The sequence below is a fragment of the Myotis yumanensis genome, unplaced genomic scaffold (assembly GCF_028538775.1).
Source record: "Myotis yumanensis isolate MYYU_CA2020_CCGP unplaced genomic scaffold, mMyoYum1.0.hap1 SCAF_24, whole genome shotgun sequence".
NCBI lineage: Eukaryota > Metazoa > Chordata > Mammalia > Chiroptera > Vespertilionidae > Myotis > Myotis yumanensis.
In genome coordinates, this window is record NW_027223775.1 from 11,111,394 (window position 1) to 11,139,135 (window position 27,742).

At 48.9% G+C, this 27,742-nt stretch overlaps 1 protein-coding gene across 3 annotated transcripts; it reads right to left on the reverse strand.

Moving 5' to 3' along the window:
- Window positions 1-27,447, reverse strand: CSF2RA (colony stimulating factor 2 receptor subunit alpha). 3 transcript variants are annotated; one of them, XM_070402685.1, is made up of 12 exons: window positions 27,364-27,447; window positions 21,233-21,339; window positions 18,837-18,979; window positions 17,055-17,178; window positions 14,620-14,749; window positions 13,087-13,262; window positions 11,286-11,419; window positions 8,128-8,157; window positions 6,268-6,403; window positions 3,635-3,728; window positions 1,626-1,692; window positions 1-910 (listed from the first exon to the last, which is right to left on the reverse strand). In XM_070402685.1, the coding sequence occupies exons 2-12, from the start codon at window positions 21,306-21,308 to the stop codon at window positions 812-814; spliced, it is 1,209 nt and encodes a 402-aa protein (XP_070258786.1). In that variant the 5' UTR covers window positions 21,309-21,339; window positions 27,364-27,447; the 3' UTR covers window positions 1-811. The 3 variants fall into 3 exon arrangements, with proteins under 3 accessions (XP_070258786.1, XP_070258787.1, XP_070258788.1); XM_070402686.1 differs by lacking the exon at window positions 27,364-27,447 and adding an exon at window positions 22,781-22,842; XM_070402687.1 differs by lacking the exon at window positions 3,635-3,728 and having other exon boundaries at window positions 824-910.
- Between the last annotated feature and the right edge of the window lie 295 nt (window positions 27,448-27,742).

Here is a 27,742-nt window from a genome sequence, read left to right on the forward strand (position 1 = left end):
TAAATAAAATAATAAAATTTTAATGAGCTCTTAACGATTTTAAAAACATTTCATGATTTTCCGGTCGATGCAAAATACGCCGGTCGGAGAAAGATAAATATCACAGGATCTCACTTCTTTGCGGAATCTAATGAACAACATACGCCGATGAACAAAAAACAGATCGGGAGACAGAAGAGGCATCGATCCGACCATCAAACCTCAGAGGGAAGGCGGGGGAGGGTGGGGGGGAGGGGGAGAGATCAGCCAACGAACTCGTATACATGCACCGAGGCCCAACGGATGGACACGGACAACAGGGGGGTGAGGGCATGATTACGGGGTGGGGGGGTGGGGCCCCAATGGGCTGATAAGGACACACATGTAATACCTTCATCAACAAAGAAAAAAAATTAAAAATAATAATAAAAAATAAAAAAGTTTATCTTTGTTGTCGAAAGGTATTACAGACCTTCTTACCCCAAATGCCCCTCCTCCAACCACCCCACCCCTGTCAGGCCTCCACCACACTATTGTCTATATACCCAGGGAATACGCATTAACATGCATACAAATTCCCCCTCTCATCAACGTTTCTCTCTTACTCCCTTCCTCTCTGTCTAAAAAAAAAAAAACAAAAAAAAATCAATAAAAAAATATGTTTAAATTAAAAAAATAAAAATCCGTGGAGAAAAATATATCTTCGGGCCATGACGAACAAAAAAGAAACAATCCGAAAACAATACCAAAAAAAAGAAAAAAAAATCCCCCAAACAAACAAAAATTCTGCACACGTTCCCAAAAGACACGGGCGCTGGAGGTCCTCTGGAATTCACACCCTCGCGGTGGATTCTTCAACCTCTTCCACGGAAAAGACCTCTTCGATGTCCCCTTTCCTGGCGGCGTCTGGGGTGAACTTCTCCCAGATGATCTGGGAGGAGAAAAAAAAGAAAAAAAGAAAAAAAAAACCAATGAGGGTGTCAGGTCTGCAGGATCCCCCGTTTGCTGGTGGGGTGAGGATTGTAGATAGAAACGCCAAACAGATGTGGGTCTGCTTGTCACCGAGGGACGAACCAGGCCGCCCTCCTGGAAGGTTTGTGTAGGATGTGGGACGTGCAAAGGTCCTGGGGCAGGTTGGAGCTTGGACAGGAAAATGGGGGAAGTGGCTCAGCCTGGTTCCCCATGAGGCAAACAGGATACTGGGGAGCCCCGGAAACCAGGGATTGAGGAAGCGGGGGGGACCAGGGTGTGGGGAGAGATGTCCATGTCATTGATGGGGTGAGTGAGCCGGGAGCTGGTTGCTATGAGGATGGCGGAGAGACGTGGTCCCTGCCGCAGGGAGAGTGGCCCCTGAGGAGGTCCCTATATGGGGTGGGGTCTCCCCGTTTTTTTTGTCAGGCTTCACCCCCTTCTGGCACCTCCTCCAGGGGGGTCAGGTCCGACTCCCTACTGTCTGTGTGTCTCTCAGTCTCTCAAGACCCGACCCCTGACCCCCAAGGCAAGGCCAGGGAGCTGGACACAGCATTTTGGCCACATCCCTGTAGCCCCCTTCAAGGGGTCACCCAAGCAGGAGATGGCGGGGACATTCGCGGGGTCCCTGGACACCCCCACTTTCCACCCTGGATCACCCCCTTCCCCCGACGAACCTCATCATCGGTGAGATAGTCATTGTTCACTTTATCTTTCACTCGAGGAATAGGCACCCCAACAAACCTAGTGAGACCAAAAAAAAAAAAAAAAGTGTGAAGAATGAACCCAGGTGGTGGAGTTCCCCCTCGATGTCCAAGGAGACTTTCCCTGTCAATCAGACGGTGACTGGCGTTTTCCCTGTCCAATCAGATGGCGACTCAGGCCTTCCCTGTCCAATCAGAGAGGAGCAACTATATCCCTTTCCCCTCCCCCTCAATCAGCATTTTTGCAGCCAGAACAATGTCATTGAAACATCACACAAGGTTCCACAAAAACCGAAAGTAGGAGGCACCGGAGGAACCCAGAGTGGGGACCATGGGGGTCTTTCTAGAACCTTCTCTCTGACCCTCGGTGGCAGGGATGGGCGTGGGGAGTCCAGGGTCTTTGGTGATAAAGGCTGGGGGCTCATAACGCCTATGTCCCTCCTTCCCCCCAAACTTCTGCACATGAGGCCCAGTCTCTGTTCTGTGAATTATTTATTATTCTTTGTTTTGTTTGTTTGTTTCTTTTTTTTATTCTCTTTTTTTGTGTTAATTATTTATTATTATTGAATTAATAACATCTGGGCGCACTGTTAGCCAGACTTGAGTTTACTAACTTTTAAATATATATAGACTAGCCCAGCGGTCGGCAAACTCATTAGTCAACAGAGCCAAATATCAACAGGACAATGATTGAAATTTCTTTGGAGAGCCAAATTTTTTAAACTTAAACTTTATAGGCAGGTACATTGTTATTCACTTAATGAGGGGACTCCTAAGGCTTAGGAAGAGCCACACGCCAGGGGCCAAAGAGCCGCATGTGGCTCGCGAGCCGCAGTTGGCCGACCAAGGGACTAGAGGCCCGGTGCACAAAATTCGTATATAGTGTGTGTGTGTGTGTGTGTGTGTGTGTTCCTCAGCCCAGCCTGCACCCTCTCCAATCTGGGACCCCTTGGGGGATGTCCGGCTGCCGGTTTAGGCCTGATCCTACAGCGGGATTGGGGCCTAAACCGGCAGCCGGACATCCCTCTCGCAATCCGGAACTGCTGGCTTCTAACCGCTCACCTGACTGCCTGCCTGATCGCCCCTAACTGCCCTCCCTGCCGGCCTGATCGCCCCTAACTGCTCTCCCCTGCCGGCCTGATCACCCCTAACTGCTCCCCTGCCTGCCTGATTGCCCACTGGAATGGGCCTAAAAGGGCAGTTGGACATCTCTCGAGGGGTCCCAGATTGGAGAGAATGCAGGCTGGACTGAGGGACAACCCCCCCATTGCACAAATTTCGTGCACCGGGCCTCTAGTAATATATTAATTGATTAATAAATAAACAACAACATGATGTAAAAAGAGCAAAGACATGGCACAAAAACCACAAAAAACATGATATAAAAACAACACGGACGAAACCAATGATCGATACGTCGATTAATCAGTAAACAACAACAACATGATGCAACCACAGCCAAGTGCCAATGGTTGGTCCTCAGATACATCCCGGCGTCGCGTGCGATCGGCGCCAGCGAGCGCTTTACCCGTATCGCGCCTGCACGCGTTAACGTTTACTTTCAAATTGCCAGCGCGCGGACGGACGGTCGGACGGCCGGTCGGACGGCCGGTCGAACGGCCGGTCGGACGGTTGGTCGCTTCGCATGTTATATATATAGATATGGGTCACATCTGATCTGTTCATATTTAAGCAGCCAATTCGCGGGTGGGCTCAGTGGTTAGAGCGTCGGCCCGCCCGCCCGCCGAAAGGGACACGGGTTTCATTCCGGGCCAAGGGCACGTGTCTGGGTTTCAGGATTGATCCCCGGCCCCGGTTGGAGCCCATGCGGGGAGGCGACCAATCAACCTGTCTCTCTCCCTCCCTCTCTACCTCCCTCTCTCTCTCTCTGTCACGTCAGGTACGTGTCCCCGGCTGGGAATCGAACCCGCGACCACCGGCGCTCTAACCACTGGGCCACACCGGCCCGGGCTGGGGTTTACCTATAGAAAAGGTAGAGGAAGACCAAGGCGCAGGCGACGGTGGCCAGCATGACCAAGGAGACAAACACCGCGGTGGACAACCATTCTTCGGAGCCTGGGGGGACAGAGAGAGAGGGGGGGGCGGATCAGATACCCCCGTGGGGTGAACGTCCAATACACGACCCCCCCCCCCTCCCCTGGCGAGTTCACGGCCGAGAAGAAATACCCAGACGTGGAGGGTGATAGTCTCGAAGGCAGCGGTTCTCAACCTGGGGGTCGCGGCCCCTCTGGGGGTCGGACGGCCCTTTCACGGGGGTCGCCTGAGACCGTCGGAAAACACATCTATGATCACATATTGTTTTTGTGATTGATCCCTGTGCTTTCATGGTGTTCAGTGTGTCACCATGGAAATCCGTCCTGCAGATCAGATGTTTCCATGACGATTCATCACAGCAGCCACATGACAGCGATGACGCAGCCACGAGAATAATGTTATGGTTGGGGGTCCCCACAGCATGAGGAGCTGTATTCAAGGGTCGCGGCCTTAGGGAGGTTGAGAACCACAGATATAGATAGATATAGATATAGATATAGATATAGATAATATAGATATAGATATAGATATAGATATAGATATAGATATAGATAATATAGATATAGATATAGATATAGATATAGATATAGATATAGATATAGATGATATGGATATGGATATAGATATAGATATAGATAGAGATAGAGATAGAGATATAGATATAGATGTAGATATAGATGTAGATATAGATATAGATGATGATATAGATATAGATACAGATATAGATATAGATATAGATATAGATATAGATATAGATGATATAGATATAGATACAGATATAGACATAGATATAGATATAGATATAGATGATATAGATATAGTGATGAAGCAGCAACGAATATAATGTTATGGTTGGGGGTCCCCACAGCATGAGGAGCTGTATTCAAGGGTCGCGGTGTTAGGAAGGTTGAGAACCGCTGCTCTAAAGGGAAGAACCCAGTCCTGCCCTGGCAAGGGTGGCTCAGTGGTTGAGTGTCAACCTAGGAACCAGGAGGTCCCGGGTTCGATTCCCGGTCAAGGGCACACGCCCGGGTTGTGGGCTCCATCCCCAGCAGGGGGCGTGCGGGAGGCAGCCGATCCATGATTCTCTCTCATCACGGGTGTTTCTATATTTCTCTCCTTCTCTCTTCCTCTCTGAAATCAATAAAAATATTTTTAAAAATCCTATAGAATAAAAGCCTAAATATGCTAAGTGTCTGGTTGTCCGTTCAACCAATCAAGGAGTAATATGCTAATGATATGCTAAGGCTGCTCAGTCTCTCGCTATGACGTGCACTGACCACCAGGGGGCAGACGCTCTGACCAGTAGGTGAGCTTGCTGCTGGGGTCCGGCCGATCAGGACTGAGCGAGACGGGCCGGACACGCCCTGGAGCCCTCCCTCCCGCGGTCCCTCCCCGGCTGGCCAACCTCCCGCGTCCCTCCCCGGCCCCGATCGTGCACCGGTGGGGTCCCCCGGCCTGGCCTGCGCCCTCTCGCCATCCGGGACCCCCCAGGGGATGTCGGAGAGCTGCCCCCTGGTGGTCACTGCCCTCCCACAGGGGGGCGCCCCTCAGCGAGAAGCCAGGCTCCCGGCTGGCGAGTGTAGCACCAAGGGTGTCCGGCTGCTGGCTTAAGCCCCCTCCCCGTGGCCCTGTGTGTGTGTGTGTGTGTGTGTGTATGAGTATCCAGAACCTGCAAATCCCCCTGAGAAAATCACAGCCCAAAGACCGATAACACAACTTAAAAACAGACTCAGAGCCCGGCCGGCGTGGCTCAGTGGTTGAGCATCGACTCATGAACCAGGGGGTCCCGGGTTCGAGTCCCGGACAGGGCACGTGCCCGGGTTGTGGGCTCGATCCCCAGTCGGGGGGCGTGCAGGAAGCGGCCGGTCCATGATTCTCTCTCGTCATGGATGTTTCTCTCTCTCCCTCCCTCCCCCTTCCTCTCTGAAATCAATAAAAAAAATATATTAAAAAAATCAAAGGTTCTATTAAAAAAATAATAGACGTCGGAGCCCCTGAATTCTGGCCAAGTCATAAAAGTCTCAGGCAGGAAGCCACGAGCAGGAAGTTGCTAATTTAATTCCTACGACAGCTTCAAACAGACCCCATTTAACAGTTCACCGGGGACCCAGGCTGATTGTCTGACGGGATCGGGGGGGGTTTATTTCCTGGCCAGGAAGTCTGCTTGTCCTTCTCTTCCTGTGGGGATGGGAGCGGTTGGGTTTGGGGGCCTTTTATGTTCTTAAAAATATATTTTTATGGATTTCAGAGAGGGAGGGAGAGAGAGAGAGAAATATTCATGATGAGAGAGAGAGAATCATGGACCGGCTGCCTCCTGCACGCCCCCCACCTGGGGATCGAGCCCGCAACCTGGGCCTGTGCCCTTGACGGGGATTCGAACCCGGGACCCCCTGGTTCATAGGTGGAAGCTCAACTACTGAGCCACACCGGCCGGGCTCATGAGCCTCGATAAAGTTTCAGGGAGGCAAAATACAGGGGTCCTCGCTGCTGGAATGACTCAGATCGATTAGGGGTCCGGCACCCACCATTTCGGGGAGATTATTGGGAGGATACATACCAAACTCCACGGGCTGGCTCCAGGGGCCCCACTCCAGGATCCGGGAGTCGGCCGCCCGCATTCGCACGGCGTGCTTGGCTCTGGGCTGAGGTTTTAGAAACGTGTATTGGTTTCCCCGGCCACCGGACACCTCCACCTTTGGGGAGAAGAGAGAGAGATAGCTGAGTAATAAAATAAAAAAGGTGGGGATGTGTTTTATTTTATTTTATTTTAAAATATATTTTATTGATTTTTTACAGAGAGGAAGGGAGAGGGATAGGGAGTTAGAAACATCGATGAGAGAGAAGCATCGATCAGCTGCCTCCTGCACACTCCCCACTGGGGACGCGCCCACAACCAAGGTACATGCCCTTGACCGGGAATCGAACCCGGGACCCCCCAGTCCACAGGCCAACACCTTATCCACTGAGCCAAACCGATCAGGGCAGGGATGTGTTTTATTTTCATTATTACTATTATTATTTTTTTTTAAATAAATATTCTTTTAATATATTTTATTGATTTTTTACAGAGAGGAAGGGAGAGGGACAGAGAGTCAGAAACATCGATGAGAGAGAAACATCGATCAGCTGCCTCCTGCACGCCCCCCAGTGGGGATGTGCCCCCAACCCAGGTACATACCCTTGACCGGAATCGAACCCGGGACCCTTCAGTCCGCAGGCCGACCGACGCTCTATCCATTGAGCAACACCGGTTTCGGCCATTATTATTATAATTATTACCCTAAAAGACCACATGATCTCACTCATTTGTGGAATATAGAGAACAACATAGACTGATGAACAGGGACAGATCCAGAAACGGAGAAACATCGATCAGACTGTCAACTCCCAGAGGCAAAGTAGGGGAGGGTGGGGGTACAGGGAAGAGATCAATCAAAGGACTTGTATGCGTGCAGATAAGCCAAACCAATGGACATGGACAACAGGGGGGGGAGGGCATGAGTGGGAGGGGGGAGGGTTGGGGGTTTAATGGGGGGATGAGGACACATTTGTAATACCTTAACCAATAAAGAAATGAAAGATAAAAAAAGACTATTATCCTATAGATTAAAAGCCTAACATGCTAAGTGTCTGGTCGACCAGTTGGCCATTCAACCAATCAAAGCGTTATATGCTAATGATATGCTAAAGCAGCTCAACCGCTCGCTATGACGTGCACTGACCACCAGGGGGCAGACAGTCGATTGATCGACCAGTCGCTATGACGTGCACTGACCACCAGGGGGTAGACAGTCGACCGGTCGACCAGTCGCTATGTCGTGCACTGACCACCAGGGGGCAGACAGTCGACGGGTCGACCAGTCGCTATGACGTGCACTGACCACCAGGGGGCAGACAGTCGACTGGTCGACCAGTCGCTATGACATGCACTGACCACCAGGGGGCAGACACCCTGATCAGTAAGTTAGTTTGCTGCTGGAGTCTGGCCAATCAGGAGTGAGCGAGACGGGCCGGACACGCCCGGGAGCCCTCCCTCCCGTGGTCCCTCCCTGGCCGGCCAACCCCCCGCGTCCCTCCCCAGCCCTGATCGTGCACCAGTGGGGTCCCTCGGCCTGGCCTGCGCCCTCTCGCCATCTGGGACCCCTCGGGGGATGTCGGAGAGCCGGTTCCGGCCCGATCCCGCAGGCCAGGCCGAGGGACCCCACTGGTGCACGAATTCGTGCACCGGGCCTGTAGTAAATATAGATTTTTTAAAAGATCAGAAGGGTTGTAATAACTCATCTCAACATGAGCCCAGAGGACACCCCGCCCAGGCCCCCAGGAGCAAGGACGGGAAGCGCCCCTACATTTCTGACAAGATGGGGACGAGATGAAGCTCCAAGAAGGGGCGGAATTTGGGCTCAGAGTCTTCACTCACCAGTTGATGGTCGCTGGGCTGCATACTGTTCTGGAGAAACAAACACACAAACAAAAAGCCACAAACAAACAAAACAGAATAGGTTGACTTTTCTCCATGGAAACATTTTTTTATTTTTCGAAAGTGTTGTCCGTTCTGCCCTTTGAGGGAGAAAACCAGCTATGGGGGGGCCAGTGACCTTGTGAGCTCTGCGACCCTGGAGGTGACACAGGCAGAGGGATGGACGGGGGCCCAATGAACCAATCCTTTATTCGTACGGATCCCAAAGAGGTGGACATGGATCCTCGTTAAATCCAGGTGGACATGGAGCCCAGACCTTCCCATCGTCTACACTGGGTCCAGGTGGACGTATAACTATTGGTCTTTCCTCGTCTACACTGGGCCCAGGTGGGCGTATAACTATTGGTCTTTCCTCATCTAAACTGGGCCAAGGTGGACATATAACTATTGGTCTTTCCTCGTCTACACTGTGTCCAGGTGGACCTATAACTATTGGTCTTCCATCGTCTACACTGGGTCCAGGTGGACGTATAACTATTGGTCTTTCCTCGTCTACACTGGGTCCAGGTGGACGTATAACTATTGGTCTTTCCTCATCTACATTGGGCCCAGGGGGACGTATAACTATTGGTCTTTCCTCGTCTACACTGGGCCCAGGTGGACGTATAACTATTGGTCTTTCCTCGTCTACACTGGGCCCAGGTGAACATATAACTATTGGTCTTTCCTCGTCTACACTGGGTCCAGGTGGACGTATAACTATTGGTCTTTCCTCGTCTACACTGTGTCCAGGTGGACGTATAACTATTGGTCTTTCCTCATCTACACTGGGTCCAGGTGGACGTATAACTATTGGTCTTTCCTCGTCTACACTGGGCCCAGGTGGACGTATAACTATTGGTCTTTCCTCGTCTACACTGTGTCCAGGTGGACGTATAACTATTGGTCTTTCCTCGTCTACACTGGGCCCAGGTGGACATATAACTATTGGTCTTTCCTCGTCTACACTGGGCCCAGGTGGACATATAACTATTGGTCTTTCCTCGTCTACACTGTGTCCAGGTGGACGTATAACTATTGGTCTTTCCTCGTCTACACTGTGTCCAGGTGGACGTATAACTATTGGTCTTTCCTCGTCTACACTGGGCCCAGGTGGACATATAACTATTGGTCTTTCCTTGTCTACACTGTGTCCAGGTGGACGTATACCTATTGGTCTCTCCTCGTCTACACTGGGCCCAGGTGGACGTATACCTATTGGTCTCTCCTCGTCTACACTGGGCCCAGGTGGACGTATAACTATTGGTCTTTCCTCGTCTACACTGGGCCCAGGTGGACGTATAACTATTGGTCTTTCCTTGTCTACACTGGCCCCAGGTGGACATATAACTATTGGTCTTTCCTTGTCTACACTGGGCCCAGGTGGACGTATAACTATTGGTCTTTCCTCTATATTGGGGCTAGGTGGACATATAACTATTGGTTTTTTCTTGTCTACACTGGGCCCAGGTGGACGTATAACTATTGGTCTTCCCTCGTCTACACTGGGTCCAGGTGGACGTATAACTTTTGGTCTTTCCTCGTCTACACTGGGCCCAGGTGGACATATAACTATTGGTCTTTCCTCGTCTACACTGTGTCCAGGTGGACGTATAACTATTGGTCTTTCCTCGTCTACACTGGGTCCAGGTGGACGTATAACTATTGGTCTTTCCTCGTCTACACTGGGCCCAGGTGGACATATAACTATTGGTCTTTCCTTGTCTACACTGTGTCCAGGTGGACGTATACCTATTGGTCTCTCCTCGTCTACACTGGGCCCAGGTGGACGTATACCTATTGGTCTCTCCTCGTCTACACTGGGCCCAGGTGGACGTATAACTATTGGTCTTTCCTCGTCTACACTGGGCCCAGGTGGACGTATAACTATTGGTCTTTCCTTGTCTACACTGGCCCCAGGTGGACATATAACTATTGGTCTTTCCTTGTCTACACTGGGCCCAGGTGGACGTATAACTATTGGTCTTTCCTCTATATTGGGGCTAGGTGGACATATAACTATTGGTTTTTTCTTGTCTACACTGGGCCCAGGTGGACGTATAACTATTGGTCTTCCCTCGTCTACACTGGGTCCAGGTGGACGTATAACTTTTGGTCTTTCCTCGTCTACACTGGGCCCAGGTGGACATATAACTATTGGTCTTTCCTCGTCTACACTGGGCCCAGGTGGACATATAACTATTGGTCTTTCCTTGTCTACACTGGGCCCAGGTGGACATATAACTATTGGTCTTTCCTTGTCTACACTGGCCCCAGGTGGACATATAACTATTGGTCTTTCCTTGTCTACACTGGGCCCAGGTGGACGTATAACTATTGGTCTTTCCTCTATATTGGGGCTAGGTGGACATATAACTATTGGTTTTTTCTTGTCTACACTGGGCCCAGGTGGATGTATAACTATTGGTCTTCCCTCGTCTACACTGGGTCCAGGTGGACGTATAACTTTTGGTCTTTCCTCGTCTACACTGGGCCCAGGTGGACGTATAACTATTGGTCTTTCCTCGTCTACACTGGGCTCAGGTGGACTTATAACTATTGGTCTTTCCTCATCTACACTGGGCCCAGGTGGACGTATAACTATTGGTCTTTCCTCGTCTACACTGGGTCCAGGTGGACGTATAACTATTGGTCTTTCCTTGTCTACACTGGGCCCAGGTGGACGTATAACTATTGGTCTTTCCTCTATATTGGGGCTAGGTGGACATATAACTATTGGTTTTTTCTTGTCTACACTGGGCCCAGGTGGACCTATAACTATTGGTCTTCCCTCGTCTACACCGGCGCCATAAAGAAATGTAACTATTGGTCATCATGTTCCTGTTTCTGCATCTGCCTCTCCACCATCACCCTCAGGACTTTCATGGACGCTTGGGGCTGTGTCTCTCTCGTTGGAGGTGCTGTTGGGGTGCTCCTCACCCGAGGACCACCTCTCCCCACCTCCGCCCCACCCTCCCTGCATCCCAGCTGTGTCCCCCTCCCCTTCCTGGGACCCTGCCCCTCCTTTGGTGCCCTGGGGGTGCCCTCCAGCTCTCTGGGGTCCAGGGCCCTGCAGCAGTCGGTCATATGCGGCCCAGCGTGCATTGGCCCTCGCCCACCTGTCTGTGGATGTCCAGCTGGTACCCCATCTCCAAGTTGGACAGGAACAGGCGGATTCTGGGCGTGTCCCACTGGACGAGGCACTGGGAATCGTTGCAGTGGACGGAGATGTTGCCGGGGGGGTCGTAGATTTCTGGGAGGAGAGATTGGGGTGTTCCCTGTGAGCTGGGGTGTCTCCTGTGAGACCCAGGAGGTCAGACCCAGAAGGTGGGAGCCTGGAGGACCATCCAGGGACATTTGGAGCCCCAGGAACTAGGGGCGGCAGGGGGGACCCTTCCTAGCACCTCCAGAGGGAGCAGGGCCCTGGGACACCCGGTCTCCAGGATCGACAGGAGGGGGCCTGGCCCTGGGACACCCGGTCTCCGGGATCCACAGGAGGGAGCAGGGCCCGGGGACACCCGGTCTCCAGGATCGACAGGAGGGAGCGTGGCCCTGGGACACTCGGTCTCCAGGATGGACAGGAGGGAGCCTGGCCCGGGGACACCCGGTCTCCAGGATCGACAGGAGGGAGCCTGGCCCTGGGACACCCGGTCTCCAGGATGGACAGGAGGGAGCATGGCCCTGGGACACCCGGTCTCCAGGATCGACAGGAGGGAGCAGGGCCCTGGGACACCCGGTCTCCAGGATCCACAGGAGGGAGCAGGGCCCTGGGACACCCGGTCTCCAGGATCGACAGGAGGGAGCAGGGCCCTGGGACACCCGGTCTCCAGGATCGACAGGAGGGAGCAGGGCCCTGGGACACCCGGTCTCCAGGATCGGCAGGAGGGAGCGTGGCCCTGGGACACCCGGTCTCCAGGATCGACAGGAGGGAGCGTGGCCCTGGGACACCCGGTCTCCAGGATCGACAGGAGGGAGCAGGGCCCTGGGACACCCGGTCTCCAGGATCGACAGGAGGGAGCGTGGCCCTGGGACACCCGGTCTCCAGGATCCACAGGAGGGAGCGTGGCCCTGGGACACCCGGTCTCCAGGATCGACAGGAGGGAGCAGGGCCCTGGGACCCCTGGATCTCAGACGCCTGGTCTCCTGGATGACGAGAAGGTACATTTTCATCGTTCTAAGCCCCCCAGGAACCTTCTGCAGATTTCAAAGCAAATTGGGCTTTGATTTCCTCTATAATAAAAGCATAGTTTTTGCAAATTGTCCCCTCAACTGGGAGGTCACCCGGGAGTTCGACCAGGGGGCAGGGCCAGCCGGGGGGAGGGAGGGCGTCCCCAGCCAGCAGCCGGCAGCCGCTAGGAACCGTACCGGTGCACGAATTTCGTGCACTGGGCCTCTAGTGTATATACAAGCAGTGGTTCAAAACACATCCTGGTTCTTAACTAATGTCTTTCATTTTACAAATTCATTGGCTGCAAAAGTGTTTTGTGAATGGATATTTTATTTATTTTTTTAAAATATATTTTCACTAGAGGCCCGGTGCACAAATTTGTGCACGGAATGGGGGTGAGTCTGGCCTGCTCTAGCTGGGGCCGATGGGGATGAGCTGGCAGGTGGGAGGGGATGCGGGAGGATGGCTGGCCGCCCCACCCCCTGGTTGAACTCCCGGTTGAACTCCCGGTCAAGGGGAGAATTTACATATTAGCCTTTTATTATATAGAATTGATTTCAAAGAGAGGAAGGGAGAGAGAGATAGAAACATCCATGAGGAGATAGAATCACGCACCGGCCGCCTCCTGCATTCCCCCGACTGGGGACCGAGCCCGCAACCCGGGCATGTGCCCTTGACCGCGAATCGAACCCAGGACCCTCAGTCTGCAGGCCGACGCTCTATCCACTGAGCCACACCGGCCAGGGCCTTACCTATTGTCTTTAATATCAACGTATCGTCGAAGAACTGGATGGCGGCGCTGGGACTGGTGCCGTTGACGAGGATGTAAATCGCAGAACCGAACGCCGAGGCCCCTGGGAGGTGGCATCCCACGTGGGTGGTCCTTGCGTCTCTCAGGTAATAGGGACACTCTCTCGAGCTCCGTGACCTGCAAGAGGCCGAGGGGTTTTGGGGCAACAGTGAGGACCTTGGCATTTCTCAGGGCTGTTTCTGTGAGCTCAATGCTTCCTGTACGTCACGCGTGTCGAACTTGCAGCCCGCGGGCCTCGGGCGGCCCACAACGAATGCTTTTGCGGCCCAGCCAATAGTATAGATAAGACACGTTATCATAAAGATTTTGTAACTTAATTTTTACAATATCCTGTTATACATCATCTATATATAGAAAAGCCTAATATGCTAAGTGTCTGGCTGTTCAAAAATTCGCTATGACGTGCACTGACCACCAGGGGACAGACAGTCGACAGAGCAACCAGTCGCTATGAAGTGCACTGACCACCAGGGGGCAGACAGTCGACTGGTCGAATAGTCGCTATGACGTGCACTGACCACCAGGGGGCAGACACTCAACAGATCGATCAGTTGCTATGACGTGCACTGACCACCAGGGGGCAGACAGTCGACAGATGGACCAGTCGCTATGACGTGCACTGACCACCAGGGGGCAGACACTCAACAGATCGGCCAGTTGCTATGACGTGCACTGACCACCAGGGGGCAGACACTCAACAGATCGACCAGTCGCTATGACGTGCACTGACCACCAGGGGGCAGACAGTTGACAGATCGACCAGTCACTATGACGTGCACTGACCACCAGGGGGCAGACAGTCAAATGGTCAACCAGTCGCTATGACGTGCACTGACCACCAGGGGGCAGACGCTCCGACCGGTAGGTGAGCTTGCTGCTGATGTCGTGCCCATTAAGGACAGAGCGAGACGGGCCGGACACGCCCTGGAGCCCTCCCTCCCGCGGTCCCTCCCCGGCTGGCCAATGTCCTTCATCTTGGACTGACTTGCTTGCTGTGCTCAACGGGAAATATTTTGCTTTCGGGGAACGAGGAAAAGAGGTTTATTCTTGTGACGCTTACTCACTGGTGCCGTTTTTCAGGGTCTGTTGAGTTCATGTTCAAGAAAAAACATTAATTTTTATTAAAATGCTCTATTGTTTTATGTCCACGGCGACTCATGGATTTCAGCCCTTTGTATTCAGCGTGTCTCCATTGGAATAAATCTGTTTCTGGCACTGACTGGTGTGGCTCAGTGGCTAGAGCGTCGGCCTGCGGACTCAAGGGTCCCGGGTTCGATTCCCGGTCAAGGGCACGTACCTTGGTTGCGGGCACATCCCCAGTGGGGGGCGTGCAGGAGGCAGCCGATCGATGTTTCTCTCTCATCGATGTTTCTATCTCTTTATCCCTCTCCCTTCCTCTCGGTAAAAAATCAATAAAATATATATTTTTTAAAAAAAACCCATGTTTCTGTGAAAATGGAAGCCTGTCACTTACTTTAGATCTCGGATGTGCAGGAAGTACTGGACCTTTTCCGGGGCGGCCGGGCCCCGGGCCCAGGTGCAGTTCATGAAATCCGCCTTGTAGATGTGGCAGGAGACGTTCTGAGCAGCCGTGCCCTGCGCGCCTGGGCAGAGACAAAGAACGATTTTTTAAAAAATATATATATTTTATTGATTTTTTACAGAAAGGAAGGGAGAGAGACAGAGAGTTAGAAACATCGATGAGAGAGAAACACCGATCAGCTGCCTCCTGCACGCCCCCTACTGGGGATGTGCCCGCAACCCAGGTCCATGCCCTTGACAGGATTCGAACCCGGGACCCTTCAGTCCTCAGGCCGACGCTCTATCCACTGAGCCACACCGGTTTCGGCTGAATGATTATTTTTTTTTTTTAAAAAAAAGGAAGAGGTGAGGTGTTTCAGCGCAGATGCGGAGAAAAAGGAACCTTCGTGAAAAAGGGTTCATGAAAGTGCGAATGTGCGTCGTCACCACGGAGAACAAGGCTGTTCCTCAAAATCTTGAAAATGGAACCGGCCTGTGGTTTGGCAATTTCACTTCTGGGAACATAGAGTCAAAGGAAATGAAATCTGGGGCTTTTTCACATTTTCTTATGAAAAAAAAATTTTTTTTTAAAATTTGGTTTGCTGTGGTTAAGCCTCCCCTGAGGATATTTTTTTCCATGGATTAAAAATATGTCTATATTTTATATATGTATAAAAATATATAAAATACATAGATTTTTATATATATTTATATATATATATAAAATAAATAATATATATATAAAATAAATTATATATATATATACACACACACACACACTGAGTGGCCAGATTATGATGACCACCCCATCAGTACAATGAAGTGAATTAGTTATGCAAATAATAATCATAATAATAAAACCTTGAGAGTATTTGCTTAGGAAAGTTTTCAATATTCAGTATTTTTGGACGTGTCAGCCCGGTTGGTGTGGCTCAGTGGATAGAGTGTCGGCCTGCGGACTGAAGGGTCCCGGGTTCGATTCCCGGCCATCATAATCTGGCCACTCAGTATCTATAATTGTGTGTATATATATGGATAGATATAGATATAGATATAGATAGATAGATATAGATAGATAGAAATAGATATAGATATAGATAAAGATAGAGATAGAGATAGATATATAGATATATAGATATAGATATAGATGATATAGATATAGATATAGATATATAGTTATAGATATAGATATAGATGATATAGATATAGATATAGATATAGATGATATAGATATAGATAGATATAGATATATATATAGAAATAGATATAGATGATTAGATATAGATATAGATATAGATATAGATAGATATAGTTATATATATAGGAATAGATATAGATGATATAGATATAGATATAGATATAGATATAGATATAGATATAGATAGATATAGATATATATATAGGAATAGATACAGATGATATAGATATAGATATAGATATAGATATAGATATAGATATAGATATAGATATAGATAGATATAGATATAGGAATAGATATAGATGATATAGATATAGATATAGATATAGATATAGATATAGATATAGATATAGATATAGATAGATATAGATATATATAGGAATAGATACAGATGATATAGATATAGATATAGATATAGATATAGATAGATATAGATATAGATATAGGAATAGATATAGATGATATAGATATAGATATAGATATAGATAGATATAGATATAGATAGATATAGATATAGATATAGGAATAGATATAGATGATATAGATATAGATATAGATATGGATATAGATATAGATATAGATATAGATATAGATATAGATATATTATTGATTTCAAAGAGGAAGGGAGAGAGAGAGATAGGAACACAACTGAGAGAGAGAACCATGAACCAGCTGCCTCCTGCACGCCCCCTACTGGGGATCGAGCCTGCAACCCGGGCATGTGCCCTTTACTGGGAATCGAACCCGGGACCCTCCAGTCCGAGGGCCCATGCACCATCCACTGAGCCACACCAGCCAGGGCTAACCATTTGTGTTTAATCCTTATCTCCCGATGTGTTTGTTCACTGATTTCTAGAGAGAGTGGAAGGGAGAGAGAACGGGGAGAGAGAGAGAGAGAGAGAGAGAGAGAGAGAGAGAGAGAGAGAAACATTGATGAGAGAGATACACGCTGAACGCTCCCGGTCCAGGGCCGGGGATCGAACCTGCAACCCGGGTACGAGCCCTTGACCAGGAATGAAACCCATGAAAGAGACGCATGGATCGGCCGCCTCCCGCACGCCCCCTACTGGGGATCGAGGGCATAACCCGGGCCTGTGCCCTTGACCGGGAATCGAACCCGGGACCCCCGGGTTCCCAGGTGGACGCTAACCACTGAGCCGCACCGGCCGGGCCCCGGCCCCGCCTCCCACCTGGGTTGGGGAAGTCCAGCTTCTCGGTGACGGGTCTCCGGCCGACGCTCGCGGTCACCGTGAAGGTCGCCCCCTGGTGGAGGACGGCGTTCGGGAACGAGCAGTGGCACTGATGCTCCTGGAGCTGAAAGGATCGGAGCGGCCGGGGCGTGAGGACCAGAGCGACCGTCCGTCCGTCCGTCCGTCCGCCCGCCCGCCCTGACGCCGGGGCTCGGTCTCCACGTGACCCCGGGCCGGTGTCCGGCTCCCGGCGTCAAATTTATTCCCCCCCAACCACCCCCCTCCCCTCCCCGGTTCCTTCTGGGGGCGGGTGTCCCCGCGACACCTCGCGGGGGGAACTGCAGATGGATGGCGAGCGAGGGGAGAAGGTCAGATCAAGGTCATGTCACCAGAAATCCCCTTAAAATATTGTATATATAAAACTATGTGAAAATATATGAAAATATAGAAAATATAGAAAATATATGAAAATATATAATATATATGAAATATATAAAAATATATAAAATATAATATATATAAAAATATATAAAATATATGAAAAAATATAAAACATATGAAATATATGAAAATATATAAAATATATAAAATATGTAAAAATATATAAAAATATATAAAATATATGAAAATATATAATATATGAAATATATAAAAATATATAAAATATAATATATATAAAAATATATAAAAATATATAAAATATATAAAATATATAAAATATGTAAAAATATATAAAAATATGTAAAAATATATAAAAATATATAAAATATATGAAAATATATAAAAATATATAAAATATATGAAAAAATATAAAATATATGAAAATATATAAAATATGTAAAAATATATAAAAATATATAAAATATATGAAAATATATAAAAATATATAAAATATATGAAAAAATATAAAATATATGAAAATATATAAAATATATAAAATATGTAAAAATATATAAAAATATGTAAAATATATGAAAATATATAAAAATATATAAAATATATGAAAAAATATAAAATATATGAAAATATATAAAATATATAAAATATGTAAAAATATATAAAAATATATAAAATATATGAAAATATATAAAAATATATAAAATACAGAAAAATGTATAAAAATATATGAAAATATATAAAAATACATAAAATGTATGAAAATATATAAAATATGTAAAAACATATAAAAATTTGTAAAATATGTTAAAAATATAAAAACATATAAATATACATATAAATATATATATAGATATACATATAAATAAATAAAAATAAAAATATAAAATATAAAATATAAATATAAATAAACATAAATATAAATAAATGTAAATATAAATATCCATATAAATATAAAAATATTAGAGGCCGAGTACACGAAATTCGTGTAAGAGTAGGCCTTCCTTCCCCCGGAAGGTCGTCCGCAAGGATATTTGGTCTAATTAGCATATTAGGCTTTATATATACATATAAATATACATATATATATATATTCCAGAGGCGGGTAGAGAGAGAGAGAGAGAGAGAGAGAAACATCCATGATGAGAGAGAACCATGGACCGGCCGCCTCCTGCACACCCCCTGCTGGCGATCGCGCCCACAACCCGGGCCTGTGCCCTCGACCGGGGAATCGAACCCGGGACCCTTCCGTCTGCACGCCTGCGCTCTAACCACTGAGCAACACCGGCCAGGGCTGCGTTTCTCCTTCATCTCTGGGGTCTCCCCGAGTCTGAGCGAACGGGGTCCGCCTGAGGGATCCCAGCGGCGCGTAGTAGGTCCACGTACCTTCATGGTCACGGGTCCCCTTTTCCGCGTCCGCATCCCGCACTGGACGGAGGTGGTGTTGTCCCCGCAGGCCCAGGTCAGGTTCATGCTCCAGGGGTCGAACCGGACGTGGAGGCTGGGCACGGGTTCGAGGGTCGGAAGGCCTGAAAGACGGGGAGCCCAGGTTCAGAAACGACCGTTTATTATTATTTTTTATGTATTTATTATATTCACAAGTATATATATATAGAGAGAGAGAGAGAGAGAGAGGAGAGAGATATAGAGATATAGATGTATAGATATATAGATGATATATAGATATATAGATATAGATATATAGATATACAGATATATAGATATATATAGATATAGATATATAGATATACAGATATATAGATATATGTAGATATAGATATATAGATATATAGATATACAGATATATAGATATATATAGATATAGATATAGATATATAGATATATAGATGATATATAGATATATAGATATATAGATGATATATAGATATATAGATATATAGATGATATATAGATATATAGATATATAGATGATATCTAGATATATAGATATATAGATGATATCTAGATATATAGATATATAGATGATATCTAGATATATAGATATATAGATGATATCTAGATATATAGATATATAGATGATATCTAGATATATAGATATATAGATGATATCTAGATATATAGATATATAGATGATATCTAGATATATAGATATATAGATGATATCTAGATATATAGATATATAGATGATATCTAGATATATAGTTATATAGATACACTAGAGGCCCGGTGCACAAAAATTTGTGCACTCGGGGGGGGGGGTCCCCCAGCCTGGCCTGTGCCCTCTCGCAGTCTGGGACCCCTCGGGAGATAACGACCTGCTGGCTTAGGCCTGCTCCCAGGTGGCAGAGGGCAGGCCCAATCCCTAGGTGCAGCCCCTGGTCGGGCTCAGAGCAGGGCTGATTGGGGATTTGGGGCGCCGCCCCCTGTCATGCACAGAGCAGGGTCGATGGGGAGGTTGCGGCGCCGCCCCCTGTCACGCACAGACAGGGCCGATCAGGGGGTTTGGGCGCTGCACCCTGTCACGCTGATCTGGTGCCAGGAGGCCTCGCGGCTCCACTGATCCCGGTGCCGGGAGGCGTATTACCCTTTTACTATATAGGATAGAGGCCTGGGGGCCGGCTGGTTTGCCCTGAAGGGTGTCCTGGATCAGGGTGGGGGTCCCCACTGGGGTGCCTGGCCAGTCTGGCTGAGGGGCTGAGGGCTGTTTTCAGGCTGGCGGGTGACTGAAGCTCCCAACCGCTCCTTTATTTTCTTTCTTTTTTTAAAATTCTGGGCCGGCTTTAGCTCTGAGGCCTCGCTGCTGAAAGCCGGTTTCTGGCGTTTACCTTCTGTATTTGATACAATGTTGCAGTCCAGCTGGCTGAAAGCTGGTTTCTGGGGTTTTGTTTAGCTTCTATATTTACAACATAGTTGCTTAGAGTTGTAGCTCAGAGGCCGGCGGCTAACGTTGGAGTTCACCATCACTGGAGCCAGCAAGCCTCCCTGCTCGCTTCAGTGCATGGCTGCCGGCCGCCATCTTGGCTGGCAGTTAATTTGCATAAGGATACGCTGATTAGCCAATGGGAAGGGTAGCAGTCGTACGCCAATTACCATGTTTCTCTTTTATTAGTGTAGATAGATATATAGATCTATAGATATAGATATAGGGTGTCCCAAAATTTATGCAAGATTTGAATTTTGCATGAGCATTAACAGCAACAACAAAAAAATGAAATAAAAGCCTAATTTGACTCGGTTGATTGGATCAGATTCTAATACCTGTTGCCCTTGGATGTCAATCCCTTCCATTCGATCAGCATCACCAAGGACCAATGACGGCCCAGGAGCAGGGACAAGGAAGACCCATGAAGACCACGGCTTTGCGTCTGTGCCAGCAAAGCCGGAGAGGCCATGGACCCGATGTGCTGTTCCACACATAAACCCTAGACTGTGTCCTTTATGAATCAATAAACAATTTACAATTTTTAATGATAAATCTATGTTTTCTATCAAAATGACTTCTTGCGTGAATTCTGGGACACCCTTTGAATATATACACTATATACATATCCCATGTTCAAAGGCTGTTCAATTTTGACAAAAGATTGCATATGTGCCCGCAAAGCCATGGACTTCATGGACCCGATGTTCTACTCCACACAAAACCCTAGACTGTCTGCTTTACGAATCAATAAAAAATTTACCATTTTTCCTGATAAACCTGTGTTTCCTATCAAAATGACTTCTTGCGTGAATTTTGGGACACGCTCTACATGTGTAAAAAAATGAAAAATGAATGAATGTGAGTGGCAGGAAGGGGTCGCGCTCGTGGGCACACTTACCCCGGGGCGCCTGGGTCAGTAGAAACGCGGGTTCGAGCAGCGTCAGGACCAGGGCGGCTCTCAGCAGGGGACCCATGGGGGGTGGGGGCCGCCCGAGGGACAGGAGGCTGATGGATAGAGACAGAGTCACCCGATGAGCAAACCCACCGTCTCTGAACATCCATGGAGCCCTGGCCGGTGTGGCTCAGTGGTTAGAGCGCCGGCCTGCGGACCGAAGGGTCCCGGGTTCGATTCCCGGTCAAGGGCACGGACCTCAGTTGTGGACACATCCCCAGTGGGGGGCGTGCAGGAGGCAGCTGATCGATGTTTCTCTCTCACATCGATGTGTCTCTCTGTCTCTCCGACTTCCTCTCTTTCTAAAGCAAACAGGTCAAATTCGGGGCCCACAGTGAATATTTTTACAGCCCAGCCAATAGAAGGGCATGCAAGGAATTAAAAAAAAATATATATATTGTATTGACTTTTTACAGAGAGGAAGGGAGAGGGATAGAGAGTTAGAAACATCGATGAGAGAGAAACATCGATCGGCTGCCTCCTGCACGCCCCCTACTGGGGATGTGCCCGCAACCCAGGTCCATGCCCTTGACCGGGAATCGAACCCGGGACCCTTGGGTCCGCAGGCTGACGCTCTGTCCACTGAGCCACACCGGCCAGGGCTGTAAGAAATGTTTCAATAAAAATTTCATAACTTAATTTTTACAATATCCTCTGACACATAATCCTATGTAATAAAAGCCAGCCGTCCGGTCATCCTTCCATAATCACAGCGTAATATGCTAATGATATGCTAAGGCTGCTGAACTGCTCGCTATGACGTGCACTGACCACCAGGGGGCAGACAGTCAATTGATCGACCAGTCGCTGTGACGTGCACTGACCACCAGGGGGCAGACAGTCGCTGGTCAACCAGTCGCTATGACGTGCACTGACCACCAGGGGGCAGACAGTCGACCGGTCGACCAGTCGCTCTGACGTGCACTGACCACCAGGGGGCAGACAGTTGACCAGTCGCTATGACGTGCGCTGACCACCAGGGGGCAGACAGTCGACCAGTCGCTATGACGTGCACTGACCACCAGGGGGCAGACGCTCTGACCAGTAGGTGAGCTTGCTGCTGGGGTCCAGCCGATCGGGACTGAGCGAGACGGGCCGGACACGCCCTGGAGCCCTCCCTCCCGCGGTCCCTCCCCAGCTGGCCAACCTCCCGCGTCCCTCCCCGGCCCCGATCGTGCACCCGTGGGGTCCCTCGGCCTGGCCTGCGCCCTCTCGCCATCCGGGACCCCTCGGGGGATGTCGGGGAGCCTGTTCCGGCCCGATTCCCGCAATCCACCCCGAGGGACCCCACAGGTGCACGAATTCGTGCACCAGGCCTCTAGTTAATCAATCAATCAATCAACCAATCAATAGAAATAAGAAAAATAGAGAGAGAACCAGAATGGGTGCCCGCGTTCAGGCACGTGCTGGGTCGAAGGAGGGGGAAGACGGTCAGGCGTCCGGGGGGGGGGGGGGGCCAGGCTGCCGGACGGAAACGCAGGGGAAACTACTCACCCTGGACGTCCAGTCCCAGGGCCCGTCTTTCTCTCTGTCCCAGGGTCCGGGGTGCGGACCGGCCCAGCCACACCCTCTCCCTGGCTCTCGTTTCATTTCTCTAAAGTCCTCTCCTCCTCCTCCTCCTCCTCCTCCTCCGTAGACACCCCCATGGCTTCTGCTTTTCACTTCCCACTTCCCCGCCCGCCGCCCTTGACCGCCTCCCACCCCCTTGGACTCACCCGTGACAACCTGGGGGGGTGGAGCCAGGGGCCAGGAGCCACAGATACGGTCACCTGGTTTTTATTTATTTTTTAAATATATATTTTTTATTGATTTCAGAGAGAGGAAGGGAGAGAGAGAGAGAGAGAGAGAAACATCCATGATGAGAGAGAATCATGGATCGGCCGCCTCCTGCACGCCCCCCACTGGGGATGGAGCCCGCAACCCGGGCCTGTGCCCTTGACCGGGAATCGAACCCGGGACCCTTCAGTCCGCAGGCCGATGCTCTATCCGCTGAGCCACACCCGACTGGGCTATTTTATTTTAATTTTTAAATAATTCTTTATTGTTGAATGGGTTACATATGCCCCCATTGACCCCTTCCAGCCGGCCCCCACCTCACCTGCCCCAGCCAGTGTGGCTCAGTGGATAGAGCATCGGCCTGTGGACTAAATGGTCCCGGGTTCGATTTCCGGTCAAGGGCACAGGCCCGGGTTGCAGGCTCCATCCCCAGTAGGGGGCATGCAGGAGGCAGCCGGTCCATGATTCTCTCTCCTCATCGATGTTTCTCTCTCTCTCCCTCTCCCTTCCTCTTTGAAATCAATAAAAACAAATTTTTAAAAAAGAAAGAAATAGCCCTGACCAGTGTGGCTCAGTGGATAGAGCGTCGGCCTGCGGACTGAAGGGTCCCGGGTTCGAATCCCGGTCAAGGGTAAGTACCTGGGTTTCGGGCACATCCCCAGTGGGGGGCGTGCAGGAGGCAGCCGATCGATGTTTCTCTCTCATCAATGTTTCTCACTCTCTCTCTCCCTCTCCCTTCCTCTCCGTAAAGAATCAATAAAATAGATTTTTTTAAAAAAGAAAGAAATATCAGGACGCAGCCTCAGGTGCCCGTCCCTGGCGCGAGGGCGCGATGGAGTTACGACCATTTGCATATCAGCTCTTTATTCCGTAGGATTGTACAGCCTTTGTTCATAGCGGCTTTTTGCTGCTTTCTCTGCCTGGGGACCACCCACCATCGCCCCCTCACCTGTGGGCCCACCTGGACCCGTGCACCCCTGGAGGCCCCACCCCCCAGCCTCCCAACCTCCCCTCCCCTCCCCCTCCCGCTGCACAGGGAGCCCCCCTTTCTCCCAAAAGGGGGAACTTATAAAGCCACAGACCACAGGCCTTGCGAGGTCTCCGCCGCCCAGGTAACTCGTTCCGTGCTCCACGGGGACCCGGATGCACCCCAATCCTGCTCCACCCAGCCATGCCACCCTGATCTCGGGGGGGCGGGGGGCTCCCACAGAGACCTAGGGGTTTGGGGGTGCCCCCTTTGGGCTTGGCAGATGTACCCCGCGCCCCCCACCCCCATCGTTGCATCCTCTCCCCGATGCATCATCATCTCTTCTTTTCAGAGCCCACTGTGGGCGCCCTCTGCCCCCCCAGGAAGCCAAGGGACCCCCAAGATTGCTTAACCCCAAGTTGCTGGCCTCCAGGAGTTCCCCTTTCCATGGTTTTCAACCCAAGTTCCCTTTGGCCGGGATTAGGCAAGCTCGAAACTTCTCTAAACTTGACTTAAAAAAAACAAACCCCAAAAAACTCCCACATACACCCCATCCCCCCCAAACCCCCCAAATCCATGCAATCATTTCCCCTTAAACATGACCGGTTGGTTATCATGTAGGGATTGTTTTCTTGAAAGAAAAAAGGAATAAATAAACGCTTTTTAATTTTTTTCCCCTCTATTATTTTTTTGAAAATATATATCTTTTTATTGATTTCAGAGAGGAAGGGAGCGAGAGAAACATCCACAAAGAGAGAGAATCGTGGACAGGCCGCCTCCTCCACGCCCCCTACTGGGGACCGAGCCCCCAACCCGGGCCTGTGCCCTTGGCCGGGATTCGAACCCGGGACCCTTCAGTCCTCAGGCCGACGTGCTACCCACTGAGCCACACCTGCCAGGGCTAAAATATTCCCTTTGAAGTACCCGACTCAGACCCTGGCCGGGTATCTCAGGTGGTTGGAGTGTGTAAGATTCGAACCCAGATCCGGGCACGTATAGGAAGCAACCCATGATTTCATCAATAAGTGGGACCATAGCTCCGCCAGCTTCGCTCAGGGGTTGAGCATGGACCGATGATCCAGGGGGTCCCGGGTTCGAATCCCGGTCAAGGGCACAGGCCTGGGTTGTGGGCTCGGTCCCCAGTAGGGGGCGTGCGGGAGGCGGCCGGTCCGTGATTCTCTCTCATCCTGGATGTTTCTCTCTCTCTCTCCCTCTCCCTTCCTCTCTCTGAAATCAATATAAAATGTATTTTTTAAAAAATAATCCAGGCTGTGAGTCAGATCTGAGATGCTGAGGGGACCTTGTATGAGCTTGACATTCGACCTTCAAGGATGCCCTCAGCCAACACTCAGAACAAAACCCCGAGGCCCAACCCCAGGGACCCCTCTAACCCCGTCTGGCCTCCCTCCCTGCCAGGTCCTCAAAGGGCTTCGACATAACATGGCCGTCAGCGCCCTCGGCCGGTGTGGCTCAGTGGATAGAGCGTCGGCCCTGTAGAATGAAGGGTCCCGGGTTCGATTCCCGGTCAAGGGCACGGACCTCGGTGGCAGGCTCCTCTCCGGACCCGGGCCCTGGTGGGGCGCCTGCAGGAGGCAGCCCATCGATGTGTCTCTCTCACCTTGACGTTTCTCTCTCTCTCTCTCCCTCCCTCCGCTCTCTCTAGAAATCAAAGGAGAAATATCCTCAGGTGAGAATTAGCAACAAGAGAAGAGTAAAGGTCATTAAAGGGCCATATGATATCTATGTCTATATCTATATCATCTATATCTATATCTATATCTATATCATCTATATCTATATCTATATCTATATCATCTATATCTATATCTATATCTATATAATCTATATCTATATCTATATCCATATCATCTATGTCTATATCTATATCTATATCATCTATATCTATATCTATATCTATATCTATATCTATATCTATATCTATATCATCTATATCTATATCTATATCTATATCATCTATATCTATATCTATATCTATATCTATATAATCTATATCTATATCTATATCCATATCTATATCTATATCTATATCTATATCTATATCTATATCTATATCATCTATATCTATATCTATATCTATATCATCTATATCTATATCTATATCTATATCTATATAATCTATATCTATATCTATATCTATATCATCTATATCTATATCTATATCTATATCTATATCTATATCTATATCATCTATGTCTATATCTATATCTATATCATCTATATCTATATCTATATCTATATCTATATAATCTATATCTATATCTATATCCATATCTATATCTATATCTATATCTATATCTATATCTATATCATCTATATCTATATCTATATCTATATCTATATCTATATCTATATCTATATCATCTATGTCTATATCTATATCATCTATATCTATATCCATATCTATATCTATATCATCTATATCTATCTATATCTATCTATATCTATATCTATATCTATATCTATATCTATACCTATATCTAAATCTATATCATCTATATCTATATCTATATCTATATCTATATCTATATCTATATCTATATCATCTATATCTATATCTATTTCTATATCTATATCATCTATATCTATATCTATATCATCTATATCTATATCTATATCTATGTCTATCTATATATATTCTTGAATATATTTTTATTTTTAAAAAAATATTTCTATTGATTTCAGAGAGGAAGGGAGAGAGAGAGAGAGAGAAACATCGATGATGAGAGAGAATCATGGACCGGCTGCCTCCTGCACGCCCCCCACTGGGGATCGAGCCCGCAACCCGGGCCTGTGCCCTTGACCGGGAATCGAACCTGGGACCCTTTAGTCCGCAGGCCGACCCTCTATCCACTGAGCCACACTGGCCAGGGCAGGGCCATATAATATAAAAAATAAAAATAAAATAAAAAATCAAACTGGCCCCCAGCCCAGTGTCTGCGTGAGATTTCATTTCTCCCGTTGACCCGGTTGCAACCCCACAGAGATTCTGCCTCCAATTCCTCCCGCCTTTGGGGGCCAGGCCTGTCCTCCTGGTGAATTTGCCCAGCTCCCCCGTGAGCCCCGTTAATTCCTGGGGCTCCCTGAGACCATAAAGGGCCCCCCCAAACCCCCAAACCCCCAGGGCTACTGGAGCCACTGCCCACTGACCCTTCTTCTGAGGGGTCATCCTGCCCCCAACCACTGCCCTTCCCGACCCGGACGCTCCCCCCACCTCTGAGCTGGAGCCTGACCCTCCATCAGCAGCCACAGAAGCAGAAAAATTAGGCAACATTGGGGGACACGTAGGGGGACCCCAAAGCCAGGACCGGCTTACCCGACCACACGAAGGTCTCCTCCAGCACCTGCCTCGGTTCACCCCGAGTCCTGGCTCCTCCCCATCCGACCGTCCCCCCAAAACAGTGCACCCCGACGGCCTGCGGAGAATGGATCCTGAGTGTTTGCAGCGGCTCCTTAAATAACCTCCCCTTTCCTGTCTGGCGGCCACGCTTCCTCATTGTCCTGTCGAGAGGACGGGGCCGGGCCAGCCCACGCGACGTGCGTGTGTGTGTGATTGTGTGTGAGTGTGTGTGACTGCGTGTGTGTGAGTGTGTGTGAGTGTGAGTGTGTGTGCGTGAGTGTGTGTGTGACTGCATGTGTGCATGTGTGTGCGTGCGTGTGTGTGAGTGTGTGCATGAGTGCGTGTGACTGCGTGT